This window comes from Thalassophryne amazonica, chromosome 3 (genome assembly GCF_902500255.1).
Source record: "Thalassophryne amazonica chromosome 3, fThaAma1.1, whole genome shotgun sequence".
In the NCBI taxonomy this organism is placed as follows: Eukaryota; Metazoa; Chordata; class Actinopteri; order Batrachoidiformes; family Batrachoididae; genus Thalassophryne; species Thalassophryne amazonica.
This window is the reverse complement of record NC_047105.1, coordinates 78,579,490-78,605,922: the sequence shown is the minus strand read 5'-3', so window position 1 is coordinate 78,605,922 and position 26,433 is coordinate 78,579,490. Positions and strand designations below refer to the sequence as shown.

Genomic DNA, 26,433 nt, shown 5'->3' with positions numbered 1-26,433 from the left:
GGCTAAGCGTAAATTTGGTAAGATTGTAATTCACGTCGGCAGTAATGACACCCGGTTACGCCAATCGGAGGTCACTAAAATTAATATTGAATCGGTGTGTAACTTTGCAAAAACAATGTCGGACTCTGTAGTTTTCTCTGGGCCCCTCCCCAATCGGACCGGGAGTGACATGTTTAGCCGCATGTTCTCCTTGAATTGCTGGCTGTCTGAGTGGTGTCCAAAAAATGAGGTGGGCTTCATAGATAATTGGCAAAGCTTCTGGGGAAAACCTGGTCTTGTTAGGAGAGACGGCATCCATCCCACTTTGGATGGAGCAGCTCTCATGTCTAGAAATCTGGCCAATTTTCTTAAATCCTCCAAACCGTGACTATCCAGGGTTGGGACCAGGAAGCAGAGTTGTAGTCTTACACACCTCTCTGCAGCTTCTCTCCCCCTGCCATCCCCTCATTACCCCATCCCCGTAGAGACGGGGTGCCTGCTCCCAGACAACCAACAACCAGTAAAAATCTATTTAAGCATAAAAATTCAAAAAGAAAAAATAATATAGCACCTTCAACTGCACCACAGACTAAAACAGTTAAATGTGGTCTATTAAACATTAGATCTCTCTCTTCTAAGTCCCTGTTAGTAAATTATATAATAATGGATCAACATATTGATTTATTCTGCCTTACAGAAACCTGGTTACAGCAGGATGAATATGTTAGTTTAAATGAGTCAACACCCCCGAGTCACACTAACTGCCAGAATGCTCGTAGCACGGGCCGAGGTGGAGGATTAGCAGCAATCTTCCACTCCAGCTTATTAATTAATCAAAAACCCAGACAGAGCTTTAATTCATTTGAAAGCTTGTCTCTTAGTCTTGTCCATCCAAATTGGAAGTCCCAAAAAACAGTTTTATTTGTTGTTATCTATCGTCCTCCTGGTCGTTACTGTGAGTTTCTCTGTGAATTTTTGGACCTTTTGTCTGACTTAGTGCTTAGCTCAGATAAGATAATTATAGTGGGCGATTTTAACATCCACACAGATGCTGAGAATGACAGCCTCAACACTGCATTTAATCTATTGTTAGACTTGATTGGCTTTGCTCAAAATGTAAATGAGTCCACCCACCACTTTAATCATACCTTAGATCTTGTTCTGACTTATGGTATGGAAATTGAAGACTTAACAGTATTCCCTGAAAACCCCCTTCTGTCTGATCATTTCTTAATAACATTTACATTTACTCTGATGGACTACCCAGTAGTGGGGAATAAGTTTCATTACAGTAGAAGTCTTTCAGAAAGCGCTGTAACTAGGTTTAAGGATATGATTCCTTCTTTATGTTCTCCAATGCCATATACCAACACAGGGCAGAGTAGCTACCTAAACTCTGTGAGTGAGATAGATTATCTCGTCAGTAGTTTTATATTCTCATTGAGGACAACTTTGGATGCTGTAGCTCCTCTGAAAAGGAGAGCCTTAAATCAGAAGTGCCTGACTCTGTGGTATAACTCACAAACTCGCAGCTTAAAGCAGATAACCCGTACGTTGGAGAGGAAATGGCGTCTCACTAATTTAGAAGATCTTCACTTAGCCTGGAAAAAGAGTCTGTTGCTCTATAAAAAAAGCCCTCCGTAAAGCTAGGACATCTTACTACTCATCACTAATTGAAGAAAATAAGAACAACCCCAGGTTTCTTTTCAGCACTGTAGCCAGGCTGACAAAGAGTCAGAGCTCTATTGAGCCGAGTATTCCTTTAACTTTAACTAGTAATGACTTCATGACTTTCTTTGCTAATAAAATTTTAACTATTAGAAAAAAAATTACTCATAACCATCCCAAAGACATATCGTTCTCTTTGGTTGCTTTCAGTGATGCCGGTATTTGGTTAGACTCTTTCTCTCCGATTGTTCTGTCTGAGTTATTTTCATTAGTTACTTCCTCCAAACCATCAACATGTCTATTAGACCCCATTCCTACCAGGCTGCTCAAGGAAGCCCTACCATTAATTAATGCTTCGATCTTAAATATGATCAATCTGTCTTTATTAGTTGGCTATGTACCACAGGCTTTTAAGGTGGCAGTAATTAAACCATTACTTAAAAAGCCATCACTTGACCCAGCTATCTTAGCTAATTATAGGCCAATCTCCAACCTTCCTTTTCTCTCAAAAACTCTTGAAAGGGTAGTTGTAAAACAGCTAACTGATCATCTGCAGAGGAATGGTCTATTTGAAGAGTTTCAGTCAGGGTTTAGAATTCATCATAGTACAGAAACAGCATTAGTGAAGGTTACAGATGATCTTCTTATGGCCTCAGACAGTGGACTCATTTCTGTGCTTTTTCTGTTAGACCTCAGTGCTGCTTTTGATACTGTTGACCATAAAATTTTATTACAGAGATTAGAGCATGCCATAGGTATTAAAGGCACTGCGCTGTGGTGGTTTGAATCATATTTATCTAATAGATTACAATTTGTTCATGTAAATGGAGAATCTTCTTCACAGACTAAGGTTAATTATGGAGTTCCACAAGGTTCTGTGCTAGGACCAATTTTATTCACTTTATACATGCTTCCCTTAGGCAGTATTATTAGACAGCATTGCTTAAATTTTCATTGTTACGCAGATGATAAACTAAACTGCAGGATTGTCTTACAGACATAAAGACATGGATAACCTCTAATTTCCTGCTTTTAAACTCAGATAAAACTGACGTTATTGTACTTGGCCCCACAAATCTTAGAAACATGGTGTCTAACCAGATCCTTACTCTGGATGGCATTACCCTGACCTCTAGTAATACTGTGAGAAATATTGGAGTAATTTTTGATCAGGATATGTCATTCAATGCGCATATTAAACAAATATGTAGGACTGCTTTTTTGCATTTGCGCAATATCTCTAAAATTAGAAAGGTCTTGTCTCAGAGTGATGCTGAAAAACTAATTAATGCATTTATTTCCTCTAGGCTGGACAATTGTAATTCATTATTATCAGGTTGTCCTAAAAGTTCCCTGAAAAGCCTTAAGTTAATTCAAAATGCTGCAGCTAGAGTACTGACAGGGACTAGAAGGAGAGAGCATATCTCACCCATATTGGCCTCTGTTCATTGGCTTCCTGTTAATTCTAGAATAGAATTTAAAATTCTTCTTCTTACTTATAAGGTTTTGAATAATCAGGTCCCATCTTATCTTAGGGACCTCATAGTACCATATCACCTCAATAGAGCGCTTCGCTCTCAGACTGCAGGCTTACTTGTAGTTCCTAGGGTTTGTAAGAGTAGAATAGGAGGCAGAGCCTTCAGCTTTCAGGCTCCTCTCCTCTGGAACCAGCTCCCAATTTGGATCAGGGAGACAGACACCCTCTCTATTTTTAAGATTAGGCTTAAAACTTTCCTTGTTGCTAAAGCTTATAGTTAGGGCTGGATCAGGTGACCCTGAACCATCCCTTAGTTATGCTGCTATAGACCTAGACTGCTGGGGGGTTCCCATGATGCACTGAGTGTTTCTTTCTCTTTTTGCTCTGTATGCACCACTCTGCATTTAATCATTAGTGATTGATCTCTGCTCCTCTCCACAGCATGTCTTTTTCCTGGTTCTCTCCCTCAGCCCCAACCAGTCCCAGCAGAAACTGCCCCTCCCTGAGCCTGGTTCTGCTGGAGGTTTCTTCCTGTTAAAAGGGAGTTTTTCCTTCCTACTGTTGCCAAGTGCTTGCTCACAGGGGGTCGTTTTGACAGTTGGGGTTTTTCTGTAATTATTGTATGGCTTTGCCTTGCAATATGAAGCGCCTTGGGGCAACTGTTTGTTGTGATTTGGCGCTATATAAATAAAATTGATTTGATTTGATTTCCTCCAGACTGATTGAAACTATACTGTGGTGTCATTTCCTCCAGACTGATTGAAAGCTATACTGCAGCGTTATTTCCTGCAGACTGATTGAAACTATACTGTGGTGTTATTTCCTCCCGGGTGATTGAAAACTATACTGTGGTGTTATTTCCTCCAGACTGATTGAAAGCTATACTGCAGCGTTATTTTCTCCCAGGTGATTGAAAACTATACTGCAGCGTTATTTCCTCCCGGGTGATTGAAAACTATACTGCAGCGTTATTTCCTCCCGGGTGATTGAAAACTATACTGTGGTGTTATTTCCTCCAGACTGATTGAAAACTATACTGCAGCGTTATTTCCTCCCGGGTGATTGAAAGCTATACTGCAGCGTTATTTCCTCCCAGGTGATTGAAAACTATACTGCAGCGTTATTTCCTCCCAGGTGATTGAAAACTATACTGCAGCGTTATTTCCTCCCAGGTGATTGAAAACTATACTGCAGCGTTATTTCCTCCCAGGTGACTGAAAGCTATTATTACACTCAACAAAAATATAAACGCAACACTTTTGGTTTTGCTCCCATTTTGTATGAGATGAACTCAAAGATCTAAAACTTTTTCCACATACACAATATCACCATTTCCCTCAAATATTGTTCACAAACCAGTCTAAATCTGTGATAGTGAGCACTTCTCCTTTGCTGAGATAATCCATCCCACCTCACAGGTGTGCCATATCAAGATGCTGATTAGACACCATGATTAGTGCACAGGTGTGCCTTAGACTGCCCACAATAAAAGGCCACTCTGAAAGGTGCAGTTTTATCACACAGCACAATGCCACAGATGTCGCAAGATTTGAGGGAGCGTGCAATTGGCATGCTGACAGCAGGAATGTCAACCAGAGCTGTTGCTTGTGTATTGAATGTTCTCTACCATAAGCCGTCTCCAAAGGCGTTTCAGAGAATTTGGCAGTACATCCAACCAGCCTCACAACCACAGACCACGTGTAACCACACCAGCCCAGGACCTCCACATCCAGCATGTTCACCTCCAAGATCGTCTGAGACCAGCCACTCGGACAGCTGCTGAAACAATCGGTTTGCATAACCAAAGAATTTCTGCACAACTTGTCAGAAACCGTCTCAGGGAAGCTCATCTGCATGCTCGTCGTCCTCATCAGGGTCTCGACCTGACTCCAGTTCGTCGTCGTAACCGACTTGAGTGGGCAAATGCTAACATTTGCTGGCGTTTGGCATGTTGGAGAGGTGTTCTCTTCACGGATGAATCCCGGTTCACACTGTCCAGGGCAGATGGCAGACAGCGTGTGTGGCGTTGTGTGGGTGAGCGGTTTTCTGATGTCAATGTGGATCGAGCGGCCCATGGTGGCGGTGGGGTTATGGTATGGGCAGACGTCTGTTATGGACGAAGAACACAGGTGCATTTTATTGATGGCATTTTGAATGCACAGAGATACCGTGACGAGATCCTGAGGCCCATTGTTGTGCCAACATCCAAGAACATCACCTCATGTTGCAGCAGGATAATGCACGGCCCCATGTTGCAAGGATCTGTACACAATTCTTGGAAGCTGAAAATGTCCCAGTTCTTGCATGGCCGGCATACTCACCGGACATGTCACCCATTGAGCATGTTTGGGATGCTCTGGACCAGTGTATATGACAGCGTGTACCAGTTCCTGCAAATATCCAGCAACTTCACACAGCCATTGAAGAGGAGTGGACCAACATTCCACAGGCCACAATTGACAACCTGATCAACTCTATGCGAAGGAGATGTGTTGCACTGCATGAGGCAAATGGTGGTCACACCAGATACTGACTGGTATCCCCCCCCAATAAAACAAAACTGCACCTTTCAGAGTGGCCTTTTATTGTGGGCAGTCTAAGGCACACCTGTGCACTAATCATGGTGTCTAATCAGCATCTTGATATGGCACACCTGTGAGGTGGGATGGATTATCTCAGCAAAGGAGAAGTGCTCACTATCACAGATTTAGACTGGTTTGTGAACAATATTTGAGGGAAATGGTGATATTGTGTATGTGGAAAAAGTTTTAGATCTTTGAATTCATCTCATACAAAATGGGAGCAAAACCAAAAGTGTTGCGTTTATATTTTTGTTGAGTGTAGTAGTATTAGTAGTAATAGTATTATTAATGTAGGATTTACTCTCAGATGTTGCTCCCGGTGTGGAAATGAGGATGAAAAGTTAAGATAATTTAAGCATCTTAAAAAGAATTTAAGACGAGTGAGTGACGTGTGTTTGTTTGTATTAGGGGGTCAAAGCTGTGATCTTTATTGATACAGCAGACCAGTTATAATGGTTAGGGGAGACCGGGGCTGTTTGTAACAATGTTCAAAGCTTCAGCCATGGTGGTATTTTGATTTGTGTGTGTTTTTGGCTGAAGATAATGGCAGTGCAGTACAGTTTGGTGTACTATCTGTGTAATTGTGTCAAATGGTGAAATGTTCCTTGCTCAAGAACTTAAGTGTTGTATTGTATTTGATACTGTTCCTTTCCAAAGTATAAATGAGGACTAATATAGCTGTAAATGGTTAACTTATCTGTGAAACTGCTGATTTTGAGAAGGACATGAAATGATTATTGTGGAATTGTCGTAATTTTCCAACTGTTCATTTGAATGCCTGTACTGGACTAGGCAGGGAAATCTAGTGGCACACCAGCCCCACCAAGACTTTTCACCAGCCACCACTGAGACATGGGAATGCGTTAATCTGCCAAACTCGTAAAATTCAAGCAAAAACAGGTAGTGCACATCCTACGGTGGTACATAAGTACCTATAAGTGGTTGGGAGAATCCAGAGGTGCAGCAGATGTTTGCATTTAAACAAAAATTAATTATAACACATCGAAATGATTGACGCTGCTGATGGCAGTGTTTTTTTTTGTTTGTTTGTTTGTTTGGTAAGATGCGTGCCAGCATGAAGAACATAAATTGATCGGACTGAGAGCTACCCTAAGTACAATCTCTTTTCTTCTAAATGGGTAATCAACTAACAGATGTGAGGTGAGATTTGAGGTCATGATTTTCAGTTGAAAGCCAGCTCCCACAATACAGGCTGCAAAGCAGAAACAAACTGATGCCATCGTATGTGGAAGCAAGTCCAAATTAAACAACTAAACCACTTATATAAGCGCTGTATAAACAAACTGAATTGAACTTTTGGAGAACAACCGAAAGCTTTTGTTTTGCCTTAAAAATCTGGGGAATGTAATCATCCACTGTTACAATACACTGTGTTTATGTTGGAACTTGAATTTGGTCCTCTGGGGGATTTTTATGTCAGTTATGTTGTTTAATGTGTATCCACCAGACATGTTCTTCTGAAGAAACAAAGTGAATGATTTCACTTTTCCCATTTAAATTCATTTTTATTTAGTGATATAATGGTGGGCAGGTTGTCATGTGTAAGTCATAAGAAATGTTTTCACTGATTAAATTAAACTGAATTAAATTCAGTTTGATTTAATTTAAATAGTTTGGAGTTTCTCTGTGCGTGACTGACCTTGGCCACTAGATGGAGCCAGTTATTTGTGTTTGATTGCATTTATTGGCATCTTTCTCATTTCTAAGTCAAACATGTGACCAGTTAGTATGAAACTGTCAGTTATTACCATTACCACAGACGTGGCTGACAAAAACAGTATCAACAGCAAATTAACAGCTGCTTACCATTCACTGCTCTTTGACAGTCTGCTCTCCTCTCATTGGTTTGTTTCTGTGTCCATCAGACTGCAGCTACACCTGTCACCTGGAGTGTGAGGGCCAGGTCCAGCTGGACTGCAACCAGAGAGACAGAGATCCAGAGAAAACTCCACCTCCTACAAGATTCGGCACTACTCACCACCAGGTGACACAAACTATTACTTTAATTGAGTATTCAGAGTAAAGGCCGGTTGAATGAACTCATGTCCTGCCCGATCTCCTCTCGGCCTCCTGGTTTGATCGCTGCTCTCACCCTCCTGTTTCCAGTGTCTGTCATCTTTACCCAGCAGTAGGGGCACGTTTTATTATCAAGAACTCTCCACAAATACCTTTTGTTCCACCGTCAGTCTTCCATGGACTGTTCTGTTCACAGACATCATCTTACATTTGCTGACTTGTAAATTTCTTAAGGTTTTTTTTACTTGATACTTTGTACTTATATATATTTTTATCGCTCTGCTTGCCCTATTTTCACCCCAACCTATTAGACACAGGTCTACCTGATAGATTGGCTGTCAGTCTGATAGCACAGGACAACAAAGGTTTTGCTTCCTGTGAAACAGGTGACAGTATAGCAGAAGTAAAGCAGGTAGCTCAGTGGATAAGGAGCTGGTCTGCCAATATGTAGACCCGTGTTCCGCTCGTGCTACCTGCCTGTGTCCTTGGAAAAGATGCCTTGACCCAGAGTAGTTCCATTATGTGGTGCATGCAGTGACGTACATGTCCCCAAACCTGTCATGATGCATCTGCACACCATCTCAAAAGGCGAAACACATATGTGCAATGGTCCAGATGGTCATTACCCCAAACTCCAGTTAGGTAGACACTCCAGGTCAATGTGCATTGAGACCTGCAATCCACTTGTCCCCTACAGAGTGTTTGATTGTGACCTCCATGCTGTCAATCCTGGCACATTCTTGTGCCATAAGCAAGAAACCTCAAGCAGACAGGACTCAGTAGGGATACCATCTGCTTTGGCCATACTACCAATAACATTATTAAACAAACCACCACAACAAAAAATAGCCAAACATGCAAAGACAGAAATATTGCAACTGCGTAAGCGACCATACAGAGTCCAGTGGTCACAGCACTGGATAGTTCAAAAAGTATCCAAATGGTTCAGAGCAGAGTGTCAGTAAATGGAATATACATATTTGGTGAGTCAGTATTCAGCCAAATTCAGTCACAGTAGGAAGCCGTCAGTTCCACAGTTCCCTGTAAATCTCACATGCTTCACTCATGGAAGAATCATGTAGGATTAGATGGATGGCTGCTGGAGGACAGAATGATCTATGAAGCCCAGTGCTCAGGTCATGGCCACTGATGGTCTGCTTCATCATCATCAACATTACCTTGGACAGAGAACGGAGCAGAAATCAATCAGCCAATGAACAGTTCACAGTAACACCATCCCACTTTGAAATAACAAAATGCTAACATGTTCAGACATGCTTGCCGATAAGTCCTACAGAGTATATATACTCTGTATATATATATATATATATATATATATATATATATATATATATATATATATATATATATATATATATATGCACTGAGAATGAGTCATTCTCCACCAATAATAGCAATAAGTGAAGTTGGAAGGAAAAAATGATTCAGTGCAGCTAAGTTCATATTAATTATAAGATAGAGAGAACAGAAAAGTTTTTACTGTAAATTCAATTATATATCGCGCCACTGATGCGGAGGAAAATAAAATAAAAACCAGCTGTAAATTACTGAATATCACTGGGTTGATATAAATAAGAAATAAAAGGGGAGGCAATATAGAACCCTGCAGTTAAATAACCCTGATTAATTAAAAAATAAATGCCACTCACGGGATTCAAACCCGTAAACTCTGATTACCAGATGGAAACTTTACCACTGCGTTACAATCTTTACATCTTTTAACAGGAGCGTGAAATGGCTAAAATCAACAAGCAGATAAATGTATTTTTTTTTAAAAGAGAAAAAAAACGCTGTGATAACTGACCAAACGGCATTTGTTACAGCGTATTTCTGCAGATACGTGACTGAAAGTCACGTATCTGGCAAAGCTTCTGGGGAAAACCTGGTCTTGTTAGGAGAGACGGCATCCATCCCACTTTAGATGGAGCAGCTCTCATTTCTAGAAATCTGGCCAATTTTCTTGGATCCTCTAAACTGTGACTGTCTAGCGTTGGGACCAGGAGGCAGAGCTGTGGTCTTATACACCTCTCTGCAGCTTCTCTCCCCCTGCCATCCCCTCATTACCCCATCCCCGTAGAGACGGTGCCTGCTCCCAGACCACCAATAACCAGCAAAAATCTATTTAAGCAAAAAAATTCAAAAAGAAAAAATAATATAGCACCTTCAACTGCACCACAGACTAAAACAGTTAAATGTGGTCTATTAAACATTAGGTCTCTCTCTTCTAAGTCCCTGTTGGTAAATGATATAATAATTGATCAACGTATAGATTTATTCTGCCTAACAGAAACCTGGTTACAGCAGGATGAATATGTTAGTTTAAATGAGTCAACACCCCCGAGTCACCCCCGAGTAACTGTCAGAATGCTCGTAGTACGGGCCGGGGCGGAGGATTAGCAGCAATCTTCCATTCCAGCTTATTAATTAATCAAAAACCTAGACAGAGCTTTAATTCATTTGAAAGCTTGTCTCTTAGTCTTTTCCATCCAAATTGGAAGTCCCAAAAACCAGTTTTATTTGTTATTATCTATCGTCCACCTGGTCGTTACTGTGAGTTTCTCTGTGAATTTTCAGACCTTCTGTCTGACTTAGTGCTTAGCTCAGATAAGATACTTATAGTGGGCGATTTTAACATCCACACAGATGCTGAGAATGACAGCCTCAACACTGCATTTAATCTATTATTAGACTCTATTGGCTTTGCTCAAAAAGTAAATGAGTCCACCCACCACTTTAATCATATCTTAGATCTTGTTTTGACTTATGGTATGGAAATAGAAGACTTAACAGTATTCCCTGAAAACTCCCTTCTGTCTGATCATTTTTTAATAACATTTACATTTACCCTGATGGACTACCCTGCAGTGGGGAATAAGTTTCATTACACTAGAAGTCTTTCAGAAAGCGCTGTAACTAGGTTTAAGGATATGATTCCTTCTTTATGTTCTCTAATGTCATATACCAACACAGAGCAGAGTAGCTACCTAAACTCTGTAAGGGAGTTAGAGTATCTCGTCAATAGTTTTACATCCTCATTGAAGACAACTTTGGATGCTGTAGCTCCTCTGAAAAAGAGAGCTTTAAATCAGAAGTGTCTGACTCCGTGGTATAACTCACAAACTCGTAGCTTAAAGCAGATAACCCGTAAGTTGGAGAGGAAATGGCGTCTCACTAATTTAGAAGATCTTCACTTAGCCTGGAAAAAGAGTTTGTTGCTCTATAAAAAAGCCCTCCGTAAAGCTAGGACATCTTTCTACTCATCACTAATTGAAGAAAATAAGAACAACCCCAGGTTTCTTTTCAGCACTGTAGCCAGGCTGACAAAGAGTCAGAGCTCTATTGAGCTGAGTATTCCATTAACTTTAACTAGTAATGACTTCATGACTTTCTTTGCTAACAAAATTTTGACTATTAGAGAAAAAATGACTCATAATCATCCCAAAGATGTATCGTTATCTTTGGCTGCTTTCAGTGATGCCGGTATTTGGTTAGACTCTTTCTCTCGGATTGTTCTGTCTGAGTTATTTTCATTAGTTACTTCATCCAAACCATCAACATGTTTATTAGACCCCATTCCTGCCAGGCTGCTCAAGGAAGTCCTACCATTATTTAACGCTTCAATCTTAAATATGATCAACTTATCTTTGTTAGTTGGCTATGTACCACAGGCTTTTAAGGTGGCAGTAATTAAACCATTACTTAAAAAGCCATCACTTGACCCAGCTATCTTAGCTAATTATAGGCCAATCTCCAACCTTCCTTTTCTCTCAAAGATTCTTGAGAGGGTAGTTGTAAAACAGCTAACTGATCACCTGCAGAGGAATGGTCTATTTGAAGAGGTTCAGTCAGGTTTTAGAATTCATCATAGTACAGAAACAGCATTAGTGAAGGTTACAAATGATCTTCTTATGGCTTCGGACAGTGGACTTATCTCTGTGCTTGTTCTGTTGGACCTCAGTGCTGCTTTTGATACTGTTGACCATAAAATTTTATTACAGAGATTAGAGCATGTCATAGGTATTAAGGGCACTGCGCTGTGGTGGTTTGAATCATATTTGTCTAATAGATTACAGTTTGTTCATGTAAATGGGGAATCTTCTTTACGGACTAAAGTTAATTATGGAGTTCCACAAGGTTCTGTGCTAGGACCAATTTTATTCACTTTATACATGCTTCCCTTAGGCAGTATTATTAGACGGTATTGCTTAAATTTTCATTGTTACGCAGATGATACCCAGCTTTATCTATCCATGAAACCAGAGGACACACACCAATTAGCTAAACTGCAGGATTGTCTTACAGACATAAAGACATGGATGACCTCTAATTTCCTGCTTTTAAACTCAGATAAAACTGAAGTTATTGTACTTGGCCCCACAAATCTTAGAAGCATGGTCTCTAACCAGATCTTTACTCTGGATGGCATTTCCCTGACCTCTAGTAATACTGTGAGAAATCTTGGAGTCATTTTTGATCAGGATATGTCATTCAAAGCGCATATTAAACAAATATGTAGGACTGCCTTTTTGCATTTACGCAATATCTCTAAAATCAGAAAGGTCTTGTCTCAGAGTGATGCTGAAAAACTAATTCATGCATTTATTTCCTCTAGGCTGGACTATTGTAATTCATTATTATCAGGTTGTCCTAAAAGTTCCCTAAAAAGCCTTCAGTTAATTCAAAATGCTGCAGCTAGAGTACTGACGGGGACTAGCAGGAGAGAGCATATCTCACCCGTGTTGGCCTCTCTTCATTGGCTTCCTGTTAATTCTAGAATAGAATTTAAAATTCTTCTTCTTACTTATAAGGTTTTGAATAATCAGGTCCCATCTTATCTTAGGGACCTCGTAGTACCATATTATCCCATTAGAGCGCTTCGCTCTCAGACTGCAGGCTTACTTGTAGTTCCTAGGGTTTGTAAGAGTAGAATGGGAGGCAGAGCCTTCAGCTTTCAGGCTCCTCTCCTGTGGAACCAGCTCCCAATTCAGATCAGGGAGACAGATACCCTCTCTACTTTTAAGATTAGGCTTAAAACTTTCCTTTTCGCTAAGGCTTATAGTTAGGGCTGGATCAGGTGACCCTGGACTATCCCTTGGTTATGCTGCTTTAGACGTAGACTGTGGGGGGGTTCCCATGATGCACTGTTTCTTTCTCTTTTTGCTCTGTATGCATCACTCCGCATTTAATCATTAGTGATCGATCTCTGCTCCCCTCCACAGCATGTCTTTTTCCTGGTTCTTTCCCTCAGCCCCAACCAGTCTCAGCAGAAGACTGCCCCTCCCTGAGCCTGGTTCTGCTGGAGGTTTCTTCCTGTTAAAAGGGAGTTTTTCCTTCCCACTGTAGCCAAGTGCTTGCTCACAGGGGGTCGTTTTGACCGTTGGGGTTTTTCATAATTATTGTAGGGCCTTGCCTTGCAGTGTGGAGCGCCTTGGGGCGACTGTTTGTTGTGATTTGGCGCTATATAAGAAAAAAGTTGATTGATTGATTGATTGAAAGTGGCATATTTGTCGCACTGTTGGCTTGTCTGTTGGCGCCGCTCACAGCCCTCATGGTCTGGTATGCGTGTCCTGTCAGACAGACGTGACATTCAGATCGCCTGCTAGCGTGTCCACATGAACTCACGGTTCGTTTCTCCAGCCCGTCACAAAAGCGATATATGTTTTTTATGTATTTCCATGTGATGACAGCAAGCACACACACACGCATGTCTGTCAAAACACAGTACGTGTTCTGCAGCTGTGACATGCAGGACCAGAGATGTCTCAACAGCTGTGGGTAGCCAGCCACACCCCCTGTCCTGTCAGTGCACAGACCAAGATGTCAGATGAGAGATGTCTCACCTGCGGGGGGCACGAATCACACGCACACGTGTTGTGGGGGGAGCCGACACTCTGGCACGCCACATGTGAACTTGGCAACTCCACAGTCGTGGGGGCAGATCCAGCTCGACAGTGATCCTCTGCTGACTGTTGTCATGCTAATAGCGCAAATGGCCACACATTTTCTAAGTGCCAAACGAGCAGTGTTAGATGTTCGTGCATGTCACCTGGAATTTGGCCAACACCTGCCGTGAGAGGGTTTGATGGGCTCTCACAGCGCACACTCTGTGTTTGAGCCGCTGGTGTGCGCAAATAATTGTAACAATAGGTGTACAAGGCATTGGAGGCAGCTACGATTTTACAGGTATTGCATACGATTCCTGCTTCATGCACACTTCATGTGCAATTCAACCACATTTGTACTATGTGTGAAGGGGCCCTAAGGTGAGCACGCAGTCAATGGCGCCACAGGCAGGGTGTTATCAGATCAGTCCAGCGCCCTGGAGTGCAGGGCCAGCATCTATCCATCACCCTGTTAGTTTCACTTTAGTAAAAGCTGTTTTTATGGAAGACTGCATTCCAAAAACAGACTGCAGTGGTGCAGAGAGGTCACCCTTTAGGAAGGTGGTCCACGGAACGCTGTGGCAGCTTCTGCCAGGGCATCTCACGGTCATTCTGGCGCCCTGTGGTGTATAGTCATTGTCCACAGGAGGTCCCATCAGTGCCTCAGACAGAGAGAAAAAGATATGCTATACGTAACCACAATCCTTTTAGCCAAATATAGAAATGGATGCAGTAGAAGGATGGGCAGGGTGAATGACTCCACTGCTGATTTTGTGATACAGTAATTCTGTATCACAAGAATGCAGAACTCAGATCAGTATGATTTAAATAGATCTGCCAGATAGGGAGGCATTAGGCTATGTAGGATTTTTATGTTGACAACAAAACCTTAAAATCTGGCCTCATATGAACAGGAAGGCCAACACCAGGGTAAAATGGCCAAATTTCTTGTCCTGGTTAGAATTCTGTTAGTAGCATTTTGAGCCATTTGAAGATCTCTTATGCCTGTCTGTTCTAGATGAAACAAAGGCATGAATCAATGTGAGGGGTTAGAGGGGTTAAATGGGCACTTGCTGTCTTTTGGTCGCTGCTGTGCGTGAATGGTTGTGGCGACAGCTGTACGAGGCATTTGAGATGGCTCCGATTTTCCATGAGTGGCATGCGATTCCTCCTTCGTGCACCAGTCAGCTTCAATTGTGTTATGTGTTAAGGGGGGTATAAGAATTGTGTCAAAGGACAGTGTGGGATCAAAGATCATCCCTTGTCCACTGCTGTCATCAATCGTGTTTGTGCTTACCAACCACTTGCCATGATTCCCCTGTTCTGATAGTTTTCTTTTTGCAAAGTTTTAAGATTGTTGCTCATCATCCTGCCCATATTTCACTCCTGGTCTTCATATTCATTTTAGTGAAATGTTGGTAAAATTTGGTTTATTTTGTGGTGATTTCATTATATCCCAGCTCCCTTTACACTGACCTATTCTAAAATATGTTTTGTGCTCGTAGAATAGAGTTATCTAATTGAAATGTAAGGGACAAAGTTTAGCCTGATTGGCGATTGGTAAAATCCATCAATTCCAATGTCAGCCTGTGATATGGCCGTTATGTAAAGTCCATCTTCAGAATAGGACTTTTCATTGTGTGTACAGGAACATCAGATAGTTTGAGCCTTATTATACTTGGCATCCTCGCCTCAGTCACCCACACATCATGCATGAGAGACAAAACTGCATAACTCAGAGGTTTAGCTACTGCTGTATGACCAGTAGGAAGATAACACAAATTTAAACCCCTGATAGTGTGCCAGGTGAGACTTTACAGTGAGACAGTGTGAGCATTCATACACGCATTCAAACTGTTTAAAAATTTTACAACTGACGCAAAGGATTGGGTAATAAATCATGTAAATATTCCCGAATGTCTTTCATAAAGCATCTGCCTTCTTGTTTGTTTGAGTTGTCTGTTGTTGCACAGATTTGAACATTCTGGCCTTTTAATATTTCATGTCTGTTGGAAAAGTCAATGCTTTATAAATCTTTATTGAGAATCAGGCTAGCCCACTACTCTTTTGGAGTTTCGTGACCTTGGTGTGTGAGTGTGTTTGTGTGAATGGGTGAATGTGAGGCATCATTGTAAAGTGCTTTAAGCCTCTGATGTAGATGGAAAAGCACTATATAAATGCAGTCCATTTACCATTTTAGTGATCATAACCTGCAGTACAGTTAATAGTTAATGAGTTGGTTTTAACCATGATGATATACCCTGACCACATCCATTTCTAATAAAACGTGCACAAATTAATAAAAGGTGCGCATGTTTTATTAATTTGAGAGCATGTTTTATTAATTTGTGGGCTCAATTAAAGGAAAACGTGTGCACAAATTATCATGGCCAGAAAAAAAATATCACTTTAAGTGACCTCTCCCGGGTTCCGTAGGGTACCGCAGTGGCAGCCAGTTTTTTTTCACGTGCGCGCACAAACTAATCGTCCGTGAAGATAATTTTATTAACTACACAAATGTATAATAAAACAAATGGTGACTGGTTTATAACAATGATGACAGAGTTTGAGGGGAGAGAGAGCGAGGAACCGCAGCGGCAGCCAGTTTTTTTTCTCCATTTCTTTTTTTACATGTGCGCGTGCGAATGGGACAGGAGGTCCTCAAACTGGAGCTCCTGCAGCTGCAGTTATTTGCTGCAGCTCCTGCAGCAAATAATGAAACTCCCCGAATTGGGAATGTCTCATGAGGATGTGTGTACCCAGGAATGGTGCCGTTGGCGATGTTTGTCAACTTTCCGCAACAAATAGAGCACAACAACTCGCTCTGTGTGTGAGAGTCATAAAACAGAGGGAAGACGAAGACAACACACTGGAAATTGTTTTTTTTTCTTTTTTTCTTATTTATTCCTTTATTGGTTCATTCTACTGGTGCTTATAGTTGATGAAACTTGGATAAAGTTACTTGCACCAGTGCTAGTTCAGTATAAAATTACGTGCACTGCTCGAATAATACGTGCACAAACTAGCACATGCACGTACTAATTCAACCCCTGGTAGCACTCACTAAAGCTTGTCCTTGTCCATAGTTTGGTTCAGGCAGTGCACTAGTGCTGCAGATGAAAGGAGAGATGACAGTTAATTCCCTACAGTTCCTTTTGTTCCCTTTGCTCTTATCTATAGCTTCGCTTCTGCTTTGCTCCTCTCTCTTTACAAGGGCTTCTCGTGCATTGGGAGAAATTGATTTCCTTTTCCTTCCAGTGTGCACAGGCACGGGTGCGGTCACATATTCATGAAGCACAGTGACCGGCCTTCATTGACATATAGCTTGCAGGAGCACTATTTAGCATATGTGTGCACAGCTTTGCACCCCCAGCTTTTCCTGTAGTGCTTATGCTGATGAAAGTGAAGGGCTGAGCTACAGGTGATCTGTCATTGTCTGACTCAAGCCTGACAGATAGCTGCCCCCTAACAAGGAGACAGTGTGTTTGACCTTGCTGCAGTGTCAGCAGTATTCATATAAATCCACCAGAAGTTTTCCTTCATTTTGCCTGAGCAGATTTTAAAGTCATCTTACGCACAGGAACATACACATACTATTAGTCTCAGCACTGACAGGGGCGGTAGCTGCTTTTTGGTGTTTGTTGGGGGCTGGGGGAGTCTGTTCCAGAGGTAAAGGAGTTAAGCCACCTTGACACTTTCACAAATTTGATCCCCACACTAGCATGCAATCTGGCGTGCCAGAAAGTAAACTCGTTGTCAGTCTTTTATAAAGTACCTCAAAGTGATACTTGAGTGAAAGTACAAGTATCTTACCATAAAAATACTTTGGTAAAAGTTAAAGTCTCTTTTAAAAATATTACTTGAATAAAAGTCTTAAAGTATCTGACATTACTGACATTTAAGTATCAAAAGTAAATTTCTCATATAAAATGTACTTTAAGTAAAAGTATTGAGTCAAAGTAAAATCCAAAACGAGTGGAGAGTGAAACAGTGACGCAAAAAGAAAGCCAGTGTGGTGTCTGGATTAGCCAGGAGACGGCCTCAGCCCCTATAAAAGTCTGGACTTGCCTCTGGCGGAGCAGTGAGTGAGCAACAGGTGGATGGTTATCTCTGTAAATAAAGTTTAGGGCTGCAGCTATTGATTATTTTAGTAATCGAGTATTCTATCAATTATTCTGGCGATTGAGTATTCAGATAAAAAATTAATTAAATTAAATTAATTTACTTAAGCTTAATTTAACAGTAATACCTGACCAGAGAAAATGATGTCGGTTTAATGAACAATCAATTCAACTCCTCTTAAAATAAACATTTTTATTGGCAGACTTTGGTGGCATAACTTAACTGGTAGCTGCTTCTTTAAAGAAAGAAAAGGAGTCCATTTAAGTGGCATTGGCATATTCTGGATTATTATTATTATTATTGTCTTTAAACTTGTTTTATGTCAAATACGGCACTTGCTGCAGGCTGAAGAAGACGTGTCTTCCCTGTATGGCGCACCTCTGCTGTCACCTCTGCAAACAGGCATTGCCCAATCAAATTTCTTCTACTTTTATACTGTAGTAACGAGTAACGAAGATGGTTCAGGGGAATGTATCAGAGTAAAGTAAACATTTTATTGAGGAAATGTAGTGAAGTAAAAGTGAAAGTTGCCAGAAATGTAAATAACAAAGTAAAGTACAGCTACCTCAAAATTCTACTCAAGTACAGTAACGAAGTGTTTCTACTTCGTTACATTACAACACTGCTCATTGTAAACTGTTGTAAACTGTGCGTGAGCTGTGCACAGCTGCGTGCAAGTGCACAAAGAAAATTTTGAAATGTTCAAAATCTCTGGCACATTCATTTTGTGAACTAGACATGAACATTGTGCAGTCTATTCGAAAACACTGTGTGTCACTGCATCTCATTGCCGCAGTGCATCTAAATGATTACGACGAGATGTTACATCCACAATAAACATAATTTTACACATACATTATCTAACTCATAAGAAGGAATGAAAATGCAACTGTTTCAAAGCCATTACAGTAAAAATATTATTTATAATTATCTTTGAGACAATTCTAAGTGCGTTCTCCACCTGTTGAAGCACACGAGAAGCTGCAGCTGCAGATAATTTTTGTGACTCTGGGAGCAATGAGAAATGGTTTCATCAGCCAGTTTCTGAGAGCAAATGCGTCATCCGCTATGAAATATTTATTTTATATTACGCAGCATCCAGCAAGACAAAGTGGGTCGCATTGGAACGACAAATTGTGCGGCAGTGTGGGGATTAAATTTGTGTAAGTGTCAAGGTGCCTTTTCAGGAACGTTAGTGTAAAGGTGTAGTCACACTGTGACAGACTGAGTAAACAGATTAGTAATGAGTTGAAATAATTTGTCCAGTGGCAAAAATCACCTAATCTGTTTGGGGCTCTGATGGAACGAGTGGACATTCACCCATTGCGGGTGCACAGCACTTCTGGATGTGATCAGAAGATGAACAGACAACGCATGGAGAAAACTAATGATTACCCGACTTCCATTGGCAAGCTATAATTTAATGAAAAAACGGTTAACAAATGTGCAACCACCAGTTAAGCTCTCCACCTGATGTCCACTCAAAGGTTTAAGCATGCACAAAACTTTCCAACGGACTCCCTCAACATCAACTCACAAGTAACACATTTAACAAATGGGAAAAGGACTTGTACAGGACAAAAATGGACAAGAATGGATATCAAAATTCTACATCTGCTGCTCATACATTTCCTCAATCTGGCACCGTGTGACTCAGATTTAAGGTTAAAGACTGCTGTGGATCTGTGGAAACCCAGAGTGAAAACAATGGAACAGCCGAATGGACTTATTTTTACAAGAATATTATTAATGTTTTTAAACAAAAATATCATCAAAAATTTCAAGAAGCACATAGAACCTTTATTATTAAACATACATAACAGAGCCTATATTATTCTTTGGGTGGTGGCCAAGTGGTTAATGCGCTTGGTTTCAGTGCAGGAGGTTCCGGGTTCAAATCCCACCCCTGCCACATTTCTCCATGTAATGTGGAGTTGCATCAGGAAGGGAATCCGGCGTAAAACCTGTGCCAATTCAACATGCAGAGTGCAAACAAGGGAGCAGCCGAAGGGTTGACTTATATAACAGAGCCTGTTTCCTGACATTGTTCCATGCAAATGTGATTTTAAAGATTGGCCAGCAGATGTCGCCATATGTAATTGTAGTAAAGCTTCAAAACACTGAACCATTGCTTCATATTGATTCAGTGTTTCAATACGCTTCGGTTTCTCTGTCACTAATTTTCATGAATAAAATACATCACCAACCACTAATTATTACCACATATGCCCGGATAGTCTTATAATTATGAATACTTTGATGTTGTGTTGTGAACTGGGATGTTAATTAACATGCGACGAGTTTTAAACACTTACTGAAGAACGAAGTAGAGAGTAACTCACCAAGATCTTCTGACATAATATCTAATCCATTGTGCTTCTCTGTGCGCCTTTAAAACAGACTGATTTATAGAGGACGCAAAACACTTTGGTATAAATTTTAAAACGCATAAATATGCAAAAATGTGCAAACTAATTCTCATTCCTATAGCTGTCAATCAAAACGGGATTCAGTCTTTCGACTGATCATCCAATCATTGTGCAGAACTCCAGCATCCAGGCCCGCCCACAGGTAAATTCACCCCCAGAGATGCTCGGAGTCCAGGGGCAGGACAAAATTGTGGTTTTATCCAATGACCTTTGCATTTCATGGCAATGAAAAACCTTTCCAGGCAGTCCCATTGAAGTGAACGAATGCTCGGCTTCTACAGGAAAATGCATTGACCACAGACCATATGAGAAAAAAGATTTATGAGAAGTTAACAAAATAGAGTCAATCGATTTGTGATAAGTAGCTGATTCTGAATGAACTCCTCTTCAAGATGAACGTGTTCTCACGCATTTGTAGTCAGTGAAATGATAACACACTGTACATATTTGACCATTAATTTTTTGACATTTTAGGCGAAGCTGAGCCTCCCTTGTAGTCTCAGAGAAACCGCCTCTGCTTATATGTTTTGAACATGTCTCCCCTTAGTCGACGACAGTGAAGTGTGGGTAACCCCAACTTCCCAATCATCAAGTCCTTTCATTGACGGGATAAGTCTTGTTGCCCGACGTTACACGTTCTCAATTATCACGATGTCCTTCCTGTACATGGCCATCCATACTGGAGCTGCATATTTGAGATGAAGACGAATCAGCCCCTTAAATAGCATTTTCAAGGATTCAAAGGATTCAAAAGAAGTTTATTGTCATATGCACATAGGAACATGTTCCCTGCACAATGAAATGTGCTTACTGCATTTTTACCCATCCTAATTGCCAGTTAGGAGCAGAGGTCGCCTTTTTTGGCGCCCGGGGACCCAGCTCCAGATGTATATCCCTGCCCTAGGTCACGAGCAGGGCTGAGCAAACCTTGACCGGCCTCATGACACACTTAACAAACAACAACACACATAAGCCGGTCCGGTACATGAACACATATAAAAGCACACACAAGGAAAGAAATGGGAAAAGAAAAACCTCCATTGCTGCTGTGTTGAACTCCTGTAGCACCACTGGAGAGCAAAAAAAAAAACCCATAGCACAGAAAAACAGTCATAACAAAAACAAAAAAACAATCACAACAAACGACAGACAACAGCCGAGACTTGGATGTGTCCAGTGTCCAGACAGACAGGGTGGAAGGTTTTGAAGGTTTCTTCTAGATATTCAAATGAGCCTCATTTTGCTCCCATGATTTGATTCATGTTATTTGCTCTGGCATTGATATCTGTTCTGAAAACAGGGTTTTTATTTTTATTTCTTATCAATAAACCCTCTGAAATCCTTTTCACTTGTCCTAGGATGTCGCTGGAGTTAAAGCAAAAACAAATCATTCCTCCAGGGATTTTCTAAGTTCCTGACCTTACACTTGTCAGGGTGGAAATTTAACAACCATTTTTCTGACTAACTCGTCTGGATCTTTCTGAAATGCAAATGTGCTGCTCTTCTGTAGCATCTCTCTCTCTCTGTCTCTCTCTCTCTCTCTCTGTCTCTCTGTCTTTAGCTGCTAAGAGGAAGTGGCTATGCTCTGCAGAGTGCAGTAGTTTGCAGGAAAAGAGAGAATGAGGGAGAAGGGGGAGGGTATATGTGGTTCAGCAGAGAGCTTGAAGGCTGATAACACACTCAACCACAGATGGCTGCGCAAGGCTGCAAAAGCGTGAGGTAGTAAAGCAGACGCAAAGATACACTGTATAGAGAGGGGGAGAGTGACGAAGAGAGACGCCGAGAGGGAGGCATCTGTAACTCCGACAGTGCTGCCAAAGCAACAAAGAGAAGAAGAGAGGGAGGAAAACAGGATAGGAGGAGTACAAGTCGGGGAATGGTTCGATGCAGTGGATACAAGATTTTCTGACACTCTGCTCTGGACTCCAGCGACAGTTGGATGCTCACTCACATAAACGCTGGCATAATTTAGCTTTCACAATCGGAACTCTCTAAAGTGAACCATCAGTTGTGTTCCAGTGCTGGCTGTGCGTCTTAGCGCTGAGACGTAGAAGAGGAGGATATGATAATGCGTGCATACCTGTGTGCACGTTTGCTGCTATGACACAGGTGCTCCCAGGTGAGCATGGCTAATTTGAAACCAAGTTGTAAACCAACTCCATGACACCAGCGTGCTTGTGTGAAACACACGGTGCACCAGTGTGTACACGCATGTGCGTTGACTTGCAAATGACCAGGTGCACATATGGAGCGTGCCTGTGTGTGGTCCCGCCATTAGCTCATACGCACACAGACACACACACACAACCACAGGAGGAAGTGACACGCTTGTGCTCGCTCTAGGATTTCCTGGTCCCCTGTCTGGTGGCGTGCCAAGCGCTGAGTCCAGGTCACCTGCCTCACCCTGTCCTCACCCCTACAGGTGGATGCACCAGCAGAGGAATGCTGCCTTTTCCTGAATGAGTAATGGACGGTTAGATACATTCGGGCTCAGACTGCGGCAGTTTATTACATCTGCCTCGTGTTTCAAGCTAAGTCAGCACTACCTCAAACTGTCACTGTGGAACTGTGGTGCTGTGCTCGTACCAGAGGCCGGCTCTTGACCTCTCCATGACTGTCAATACAGTGCCGACCCCCTCCATGACCAGCAGTAACAGCATGAGCAGCGGGTACTGCAGCCTGGATGAAGAAAGCGAAGACTTCTCTTTCTTCACAGCCAAGACCTCGTTCTTCCACAAGCCAAAGCGAGCAGCCAAGGTACAGTTAAGACCTTTAGGTATCGATGAAACAGACAGAGTAGACTCTGATTGTTAAGTGAGTTTGTGGCGGACTCAGGAGGTCTGAGTTTTTGTTTGAGCTGGGTAACAGCCAGTCACTTATATAAAGAATATGCTGCCAAAAAGCAGAAGTGTGCAGAGGAAGTTGTGTTGTCCTTGCATGTCATTGTAGGCCTCAAGTAGTATGTGTGTGACACAGGAGCAGAAGGCGTACTGTAACAAACTGGTTGTGCAGAATTGATCTTCTCCTGTCAGCCTTGTTCAGTGCCATCTTGATACCTCCAGACTCCATCTATCTAATTATCTACAGTGCATCCAGAAAGTATTCACAGCGCTTCACATTTTCCACATTCTGTTATGTTACAGCCTTATTCCAAAATGGATGAAATTAATTTTTTCCCTCAAAATTCTGCACACAATACCCCATAATGACAGTGTGAAAAAGGTCTTTGTTTGTTTTTTTTTTAGATTTTTTTTCAAATTTATTAAAAATTAAAAAACAAACAAATTAAGAAATCACATGTACGTAGGTATTCACAGCCTTTGCCACAAAGTTCAAAATCGAGTTCAGGTGCATCCTGTTTCCACTGATAATCCTTGAGATGTTTCTATAGATTAATTGGAGTCCACCAATTCAGTTGATTAGACATGATTTGGAAAGACACACAGCTGTCTACATATAAAGTCCCACAGTTGACAGTGCACGTCAGAGCACAAACCAAGAATGAAGTCAAAGGAATTGTCTGTAGACCTCTGACAAAGGATTGTCTCAATGGCACAAATCTGGGGATGGATAAAGAAACATTTCTACTGCTTTGAAGGTCTCATTGAGCAGTGGACTCCGTCATCTATAAATGAGTTCGGAACATAAAGCCCAGGTTACACATAGACGGTTTTGTCGGCGGGTAGTACGTAGACCGAAGTTCGCGGTAGTTCCGGCTGTTTTCGCGGTGGAAAGGGGAGGAGCATTTTGCCGGCGTTTTGAGCGCTGTACTAGCCGCAAATACGCGGATAAAACGCTGCTAAATCCGCCGACTAAAGTGGGGTTTTGACGCCGTAGCATCCGGCACACGTCAGGCAATGGGGGTTAATACCCAGTTCTATCCTTTACAATCGCAGGTTAAGATGCGTGTGAGAATGACGGTGTTCTGCTGCCGCCGATAATGCCCTGTGTACCGCTGGATTTATCCAGGCAAATCATGCGTTACTCCAGGAACTTTTGCATATAGGCACCGCCCCCAGAGTATAATAGGCTGAAGCAGCTGTCACTGCAGGGGGAGGGAGCTCATCTCTCAGCCTTTTCTTCTCCTTCCTTTTTCCCCTCCTCAACGTGTTGCTCCGTCTCCACCACAGGCCTCCCTCTGCTTCTTAACCAGACCTCTTGGTAAGTCCTTGCCACTGCCAATTTTCTTTTAGGAGGCATACTGGAGCTTCTCTGCAAAAATATCTGGAGCTGGCCGCGAGTGAGAGGCCTGCATACAGCGCGCTAGCGTTTTTATACTGACCGCCGCCTATCGGCTGTTTGGGACGCCGTTAACCGGAAGATGGCGTTTAGAACGGCGTACTGTCCGCTAGCGCCGCCGTTTTGTCTGCCTCTGTCCCCGGTTAAAATGCCTTTGAGGACGCCGATGTGGGCTCTATCGCCGTTTTACATGCCGTTGGATAGGGATACAATGCCGGCCGCCAATTATGGCAGTGTAAACTGCGGCACTACAGGAAGGGGCAGGATGAAACGGCGATTAAAAAGTATCAAACGCCGTTGTCTCCGTCGTCACGCGAATTCTCCGGGAGCGCTCCCGGAATTATTCTATATCTTGAATAATTTTTTCGACGATTCCCAGTAAATCTGGAACTAAACCACGCCCCCTACTGCCGGCATTAACAACGCCGTGTGATCCTTAAGACGGCCAAAAACTCTTCCGGGATGCTTCCGGGAGCTCTTACCGTCTATACGAGATCTGTCAATAAAGTATAGGTCCTTTTTATTTTTTTCAAAAACTATATGGATTTCATTCATATGTTTTTACGTCAGACATGCTTCAACCCTCATGCGCATGCGTGAGTTTTTCACGCCTGTCGGTGATGTCATTCGCCTGTGAGCACTCCTTGTGGGAGGAGTCGTCCAGCCCCTCGTCGGAATTCCTTTGTCTGAGAAGTTGCTGAGAGACTGGCGCTTTGTTTGATCAAAATTTTTTCTAAACCTGTGAGACACATCGAAGTGGACACGGTTCGAAAAATTAAGCTGGTTTTCAGTGAAAATTTTAACGGCTGATGAGAGATTTTGAGGTGATACTGTCGCTTTAAGGACTTCCCACGGTGCGAGACGTCGCGCAGCGCTCTCAGGCGCCGTCGTCAGCCTGTTTCAAGCTGAAAACCTCCACATTTCAGGCTCTATTGATCCAGGACGTCGTGAGAGAACAGAGAAGTTTCAGAAGAAGTCGGTTTCAGCATTTTATCCGGATATTCCACTGTTAAAGGAGATTTTTTTAATGAAAGACGTGCGGACGGATTGCAGCGTCGGCTCACAGCCGCTGCGTCTCGCACCGTGGGAAGTCCTTAAAGCGACAGTATCACCTCAAAATCTCTCATCAGCCATTAAAATTTTCACTGAAAACCAGCTTAATTTTTCGAACCGTGTCCACTTCGATGTGTCTCACAGGTTTAGAAAAAATTTTGATCAAACAAAGCGCCAGTCTCTCAGCAATTTCTCAGACAAAGGAATTCCAACGAGGGGTTGGACGACTCCTCCCACAAGGAGTGCTCACAGCCGAATGACGTCACCGACAGGCGTGGAAAAGCTCACGCATGCGCACGAGGGTTCAAGCATGTCTGACGTAAAAACATATGAATGAAATCCATATAGTTTTTGAAAAAATAAAAAAGGACCTACACTTTATTGACAGACCTCGTATGTAAACGGGGCTTAAGATCCACCAGGACTCTTCCTAGAGCTGGCTGCCTGTCTAAACTGAGTGATTGTGGGAGAAGGGCCTTAGTCAGCGAGGTTACCAAGAACCCGATAGTCACTCTGTCAGAGCTCCAGCATTCCTTTGTGGAGAGAGGAGACCCCTTAAGAAGGACAAACATCTCTGCAGCAATCCACCAATCAGGCCTGTGCAGTAGAGTGGCCAGATGGAAGCCACTCCTCAGTAAAAGGAACATGGCAGCCCACCTGGAGTTTGCCAAAAGGCACCTGAAGGACTCTCAGACCATGAGAAACAAAATTCTCTGGTCTGATGAGACAAAGATTGAACACTTTGGCGTGAATGCCAGGTGTCATGTTTGGAGGAAACCAGACACCATCCCTACAGTGATGCATGGTGGTGGCAGCATCATGCTGTGGGGATTAGGCATGTGAATCTCATCACTGACAATGATTCGATACATACATACATTCGATACATACATTCGATACATACACTACCAACGATAGGATACATATAGTGATACATGATGATA

General features: G+C 42.1%; 1 protein-coding gene across 4 annotated transcripts in view; it reads left to right on the top strand.

Annotated features, from left to right (window-relative positions):
• rassf5 (Ras association domain family member 5) overlaps positions 1-26,433 on the top strand; it is a 113,658-nt gene that overhangs the window by 51,942 nt on the left and 35,283 nt on the right. For 3 of the 4 annotated variants that reach the window (XM_034166915.1, XM_034166917.1, XM_034166916.1), the window contains exon 2: positions 7,593-7,711. In XM_034166915.1, coding sequence (XP_034022806.1) covers positions 7,593-7,711 — 119 coding nt within the window. Of the gene's footprint in view, positions 1-7,592; positions 7,712-21,810; positions 22,955-26,433 lie in introns of those variants that run through there. The other variant, XM_034166918.1, reaches the window with a different exon arrangement.